The following is a 6,961-nucleotide window of genomic DNA, read 5'->3' on the forward strand; positions in this document are numbered from 1 at the left end:
GTTCAGGACCAGTATCGCTCAGGACCTTAATGCACACGGAGCTGGAGGATCTGGCATCCTCACCGCGTCGCCGGTCCCACCAGACCAGAACCTCGTACCTCCAACGCCACCATCGGCTCTACCCTCACCATGTAGACTGGAAGTGGAGCTCTTCCTTTGAAACGGCTCTCTTACAGACGCTCTGCCGAACGTTCTCGTGAGAGAACAAGTTCAATGTCGACAAGTTTGTTTGCACTTTTGCACTTTGACCAAGAGAGTTTGTTCCAGATTTTTTTTAAGGAACTGAATAACGTGATTGTCAAAACATCGTCAAGATCATCTGTGGGGTTCAGGTTATTTTAGCAGTAGTTTTACCCTCAAAGACTCCACAGAAATCTGTTCCTGAAGTTTTATGTTTTATGACCAACAGTTATTTGGTCATAAACTGGACTAAAGACGAAGAAGGCGAGACAAGAACGAGGTGTTTACCTAATCTCGTGGATCAAATAAAGTTTAGAGATGAGAGAGTTGCTTTCTCTCCCAGTGAGGCAGCAGAAGGAGCGGCTCACCAGCCTCCCTGCTCCTCCATCCTCCACCTCCTTCCCCATCACCTCCTTCTCCATCCAAACCTCCAAGAAGTTCCCGTTCTTCCACGTGGTCAAATGCTGCAGGTACAGTACGACATCAGGCCGGGTGCTCATCACGGTTGTGTTTCAGCACTTTATTTAGGGTTAGGGTGGACGGGTTTGGGTTTGAGCTGCTGGATGTAAATGTCCCTTAAAGTACTATTTTCCTTTGTTCAGTGAAGGCATCGCTGTGTGTTTGTGTTTCCAGATACGAGGCTGAGAACGCCTTCTTCTCCAGCCTGAAGCTGAAGGACTTCAACATCATCGACACGCTGGGAGTCGGCGGCTTCGGACGCGTCGAGCTGGTACGATCAGATGACATCAAACAATATCAGAATAAACAGACTGATCTTTATTCACTGATGTGCAACAGGTCAGGATTTAAGGTTTCCATTTTAAGAGTGAGTCAGAATCTGCTGAGCAGGATGTTTCACATGCGTTTGAATCCACTTTTTTCAGATTATTTGAGACCAGTTTCAGATGGTTTGAGGCAAGTTTGGGTCAAATGCATCAGTTTCAGGCCAGTTTATTTCATTTGAGTCCAGTTGGATGTTTGGAAACACACTGTCCGATTCACAAAACTCTGCACTGTGTGTGTGTGTGTGTGTGTGTGTGTGTGTGTGTGTGTGTGTGTGTGTGTGTNCCGATTCACAAAACTCTGCACTGTGTGTGTGTGTGTGTGTGTGTGTGTGTGTGTGTGTGTGCGCGCGCTCAGCTATTTGCAGTAACTTTCCAGTGAAGTGTCAGTACCGGTAACTGGAAACCAGTCGTCATGTGATGTCAGAGTCTGGGTTCTTTTAGGGTTCTTTCGTTTTTTTATTCATAAAAAAATTCTCAGGTATTAAACTAGTTTCACGTGAAGGCGTTTGTCCGATCAGAAGTTTCCTTTGCCCTGATCACATTGGTGTTTACTCGACTGTATTAATGTCTGCAGTGAACATAAGACGTGTGATGGATGGAAAAAGCCGAGGAGGGTGGGATGTTGCGGGAGGTGCGCTGCAGCTCTTGGGGGGGGGGTCGGGTTTCTCTGCTGCAGGAGGCGGAGTCTGAGGGTACTGAAGGTCAGAGGGGAAGCCCTGCGAAGGGTTTGCCCAAAAACAGGAAGGAATCCCCGCTCCGGGTCTCCCGTCACACCTCTGGAGATATCTTTAGTCGATTAGTCAGTGTGTAACTCTGCTCCAAGGAAAACTCTGACCTCCAGACTGCCGGTCCGACCCCCAGACATAACTGTCATTACTCAGGCAGATGTTTTCCATCACGGTATGCAGATTCACAGAAGCAGATTAAAGCAGATTGACAGGAGCTGGTAGGTGTGTGTTACATTTAGACGGAGCCAGGTTTGCTGTTTCCATCTGTTTACAGTCTTCATGCTGGAACTTTTTCCGTCACCCCGCATAAAGCGTATTCATTCCCCCTATATGTTTACCCCTGCTGTAGCTGTCTGCCCCCCCACGAGGACCCGCCCCACAGTTTGAGAGCCGCAGTGCAGCTAACCAGCTGCCAGCTGTAGCTTCATATTTACCATAAAGACGTCAGTGGTTTCCAGTGGTGTCCAGAAATAGAGTATCATGTCATGTTCTATAAACACCACAATGTGTGTGTGTGTGTGTGTGTGTGTGTGTGTGTGTGTGTTATTCTTATTTTCAGGTGTTCTGTGATGTATGTTTGGTTTTTAAGAGCGTTTGATTAACATGCACACTTCAAGTGGGTTTAAAGGAATACTTCGCCCGCAAAAGGATCATTGGTGTATCACAAGGGGAAGTTCCATTTTTTCATGCTGTTGTCATATACACACAGGCCCGAAATACACACACATGCACAAACCTATACCTATAGGACTTGTACATGCATTATATGGAGGGATGTCAGAGCGAGGGAGTAGTTGCAGCAGTTGGGGGTTCAGGGGCACCTCTGCAGTGCCCAGGAGGCAAACTGGCACCTCTCTAACTACAATAGTCCACGCTCCATATTTGGTCTGGACGGGGACTTGAATCGGCGACCCTTCGATTCCCAACCCAAGTCCCTAGACTGAGCTGCTGCCGCCCCGACATACTTCACAAACACGACTTGTCATTAAAACCTTACATCTTACTAATATAGAGCACTTCTTCCTGTGAGTAGCGCACACTGGGCTTCAAACACATGCGTGTGCTCAGACACGCGCGCCGCTGGACCGCCCACGATACTGTTTGTACTGGCGCATTTTTAACTGAAACATTTTATGGACAGTGCATGTGTTTGGGAAGTACTGAGCATACGACTGGATAAATGAGACATCACACTCGACATCTCAGACAGACCAGAAAACAGGTTAGTAAACAGTAGAACGCCGCATGGAGGCCGTGGAAAACGTTATGGTAGTTACTTCTTTATTCATATCTGTCACTTATTCAGTCTCTCTTTCAAACTCGATGCAATCTAATTTTAAACGTTTCAGTGCTGCTTGGGTGGAGACAGACGGTATTTTCTGGCGGTCCATCAATGCATCTCACCAGTAAAGGGGCTAAAATTAGCGCATGTACCCTGGTGTTGTATTTCCATCACTGATCGGCGCTGGAGCCAAAAAATACCAGTGACTACTGCAGAGACATTTGTCCCAGTAATGAATGCCGATTAAAACCTTTCCCATTAAATACAAAAGCCAGATATTTGTGGGGTTTTGTCCAGTGGTAAAGGGGCTCTACATTATACTGCACGAATTGTGCGAGAGTTCGTAAACAGATGTTTTTATATAGTTTTGCTGTTGGACCCCTGTGACCTCAGTTCATCAGGAATTCTCTCAGTTGTTAGATTCTTCGTTCACCGTGGAGGCGTCGGGTTACTCCAACTCCTTATTGAAGCTAAAGGTTTGTACTCATAGATAAAGGTCAGGTCAGAGGATATAGTGACGCTGGGGACTATTTTCAGCGGCGGATTGATCCACATTTGGTGCTCTGGTTTAGTGAGTATTTGTGGCAGCAGGACGGCGTGTGTGAGACTGAGTCAGAATAAACCAGTGTGATGGTGATGAAGGACTTTGTGACCCAGTGACACACTTTGTCTCACTGATGTGTTTTTATGGCAAGAAGAGTCGTCAGGCTGTACACACACACTGTACTTGTGAACAGGAAACAGATCTGTGGACAGGAAGTGAAACGTAGAGTATCACCTGCACACGTAGAACTGATGGGACGGTTGTTTTTTTTTTCCAGGTGCAGCTGAAGAGCGAGGAGGCAAAGACGTTCGCCATGAAGATCCTGAAGAAACGTCACATCGTGGACACGAGACAGCAGGAACACATTCGCGCAGAGAAACACATCATGACCGAGGCACACTCTGACTTTGTCGTCAGGTCAGTACGGTTATCTGCTTCATCATCATCATCATCATCACTGGAGATATTTTATATTGATCTCATTAATCTACAGCAGCTTTACAGTGAAAAATGATCACGTTTTATGAGTTTGATGTAAAATATTATGAAAGCTGTTTTATTCTTAAATAATTCATGTAGTTTTTCAAAATAATCTTGACTCATTGTCCAATATTCAGCTTTCTGTCACATCTCAGTCTTCATCAGCATAAATGCAAAAACAAAAAATGCTCACACTTTAAATTCATGAAGTTTTTTGTTTTTGTTTTTTTTTTTATACAAAAGTACATTTTTCAAATAGTTTAAATGTTTTTTAAAACCAGAATCAGAAACCAAGTCAAGTTGGTTCCAATCTTCCAGATTTACAAAATAAAACCATTTTATTCAAATGCGTTCCTGGCTTTCAAAATAAAAGCTTCACCAAAAAAATCATTGTTTTGTGTAGCATTTTGGTCATTTTTTAAAAATGAATAAATAAATAAATAAATAAAATAAATACAAATTAATAAATAAAAGCATCTGCATCATTTGTTGTTTGGGTTCTGGCTTTCAAAATAAAAGAGTTGCTGTTTCCAAAAAATATTCTTAAAATAAAGTAGAAGAGAGTAGTTGAATAGAACGATATTGTCTTTATGTCTTCAGTTCACCGACATGGACATTTTATTTTGTTTTGTTTAGTTTAGTTTTGTTTTACATTAAAGCAGGACAACATATAAAACCCATGGAAACAGATCACTGGTGAAAGATATGAATAAAACAATTAAAACATGAAAATGTAAAATAAAATATGACAAACTATCTGAGACGCAGAGCTGGATGTCGTGTTTCTGTTCTTTTCCAACAGTCTGTGATGAAGCTCTGTTGTTTGTGTCCAGGTTGTACCGGACGTTTAAAGACAGTAAATATCTGTACATGCTATTGGAGGCCTGTCTGGGAGGAGAGCTGTGGACGATACTCAGAGACAGGTACATGATCTACACGGCTCATCTGTCCTCTGCAGACCATTTAATCTGTCTTTACTGTTCATGTTTACTGTTCTGATTTTTATCCTAAAGCTTGATTTCATCTGGAAAAGCCTCAGTTTGAGAGTTATTATGGTGCTGATGTCGAGGCAGCAACAAGAAGTCACTTTGTTGAAACTTTTATAAATTGATCTGTTTATTTCATAACCAAAAAAAGCAACAAGTGCTGATACAAGTAATTTTATAAGGAAAAACAAACGTCCTGTGGTGTCAGCAGCTCAGACGTTTTACATCAATATAAACTGAATGTCTGGGTTTTGGACTGTTGGTCAGACAAAATGAGACACGTTAAAACATCTTTGTGGACTCTGGAGACTCATGATGGACAGTTTTAGAATCTGGATTAGAACATACATTAATCTGCAGATTAAATAAATCACAAAAGGTAGCTGCAGCCCTAAAAGCAATAACCAGCCCTGACATACTGAGCCCATGATCAGCCGCCAGAGAGCATCCGTGGCCCTCGCCCCTGCAGTCTGTCCTGCACCATTGGCCCTTGCTGGCTCTGGTCAGCGTTTTTTTCCGTTTAATCAATGATGGTGACAACGGAGCCTGTTATTGAATGAAATCACTCTGATTGGCAGTTTAGCTCAGCGAACGAGAAGAGAAACAGAAGTGAGGAAAGTAAACAAAAGGCTAAAGTCCAGAGAGAGTGAGACCAAGACAAACTTGTTCAGACTTGGTCAGATTTTTTTTCTCTTTAGCAAAAACGTTTCCTGTGTTATTGTTCAGTGGCGCACAGTAAATATGCTCAGATTGTGTTGTTAATGTGCTAACTTGCCAACTAGCATCAAGATGCTCTTCCTGTTTCCCTTTTGTATCATGATTACAGACGACTGCCGTCTGCTGGTGTGGAGAGTTATTTCCTCTCACACAAGTGCAGAATGTACTTGCCATCAGTTGAAGTCTTTGCAGTGTGTTCATGTGCAAGTTTTTTGTCCAAGACAAGGTGACGTGAGGCGAAGCAGCAGCGAACTTTCACCGCCGCTAGTTTTCTGAAGTCGGTTTGGTGTGTCGGGGCCTTAAAAGTTTGCAGAAAACTCTGAACAACAAAAAACTACTGAAAAAACAACTAGTTAACACCTACGAGCCGTCAGCCTCTCACAGCTTTTTAACTTTGTACTTTTCAGGGGTTCATTTGAAGATTCGACCACCAGGTTCTACACGGCGTGTGTGGTCGAAGCCTTCGCCTACCTGCACGCCAAAGGCATCATCTACAGAGACCTGAAACCTGAAAACCTCATCCTGGACAGTCGAGGATACGCCAAGCTGGTAATTCCATATTTCCTCACAAAATACACATCAGATGCAGGAATCTGCCTCCTTACATACTGTGGGGTCTGCACGTATTCAGATAGGCAAGTCCTGATTGACCGACTACGTTTCTGTGTTTCTCAGTATGTGAATGCGTTCTCATGGTTAGAGGAGCATTACCCAGGATTCATACTTAATATGAATTGATTGTGGATAAAGTGGGCAGAAGATATCACTCTGGACATGGAGTCAAAACATGGAAACAGCTCATCCCTACAACTCTCAATCTGGATGAAAATGTGTGTGTAAATTATTTATTTGGGATAGTGGCCATGTGAGTAATATGCAAATTAGAGATCATAAATAAAATCTAATATGATTTAAAAATATATCATGAATCTGAGTATTCCAGTGTGTTTCTAATGCTTAAAAATATGAAACAGACACCAAGTTGGCGTCAGAGGAAAGGTCAAAAATCAACAGAATTAGTAGTAGTCAGGTTCACTATATAATTTTGTGGGATTTTTTTGGGGATTTGCAAAACTATACATTTTTGGAAAGGTTATTGTATAAGGATTCAGGAAATCAATGTTTGCATTTGCGCAGATGTCTATATGGCGGCCATATTGGAATTGACAAAATGGCCGCCGTAAAATGTACGTTTTGTAATATCTAGACTTGTAAATAAGTTGGAACGATGATTTTAACTGCTAAACCTACATTTTCAG

The 6,961-nt window shown here is 42.6% G+C and overlaps 1 protein-coding gene across 2 annotated transcripts in view; it reads left to right on the forward strand.

Moving 5' to 3' along the window:
• prkg1b (protein kinase cGMP-dependent 1b) overlaps positions 1-6,961 on the forward strand; it is an 88,767-nt gene that overhangs the window by 75,714 nt on the left and 6,092 nt on the right. For both annotated transcript variants that reach the window (XM_050059378.1, XM_050059377.1), the window contains 4 exons: positions 814-910; positions 3,797-3,936; positions 4,833-4,922; positions 6,110-6,251. In XM_050059378.1, coding sequence (XP_049915335.1) covers positions 814-910; positions 3,797-3,936; positions 4,833-4,922; positions 6,110-6,251 — 469 coding nt within the window. The remainder of the gene's footprint in view (positions 1-813; positions 911-3,796; positions 3,937-4,832; positions 4,923-6,109; positions 6,252-6,961) is intronic.

Source organism: Epinephelus moara, chromosome 13, assembly GCF_006386435.1.
Source record: "Epinephelus moara isolate mb chromosome 13, YSFRI_EMoa_1.0, whole genome shotgun sequence".
NCBI lineage: Eukaryota > Metazoa > Chordata > Actinopteri > Perciformes > Serranidae > Epinephelus > Epinephelus moara.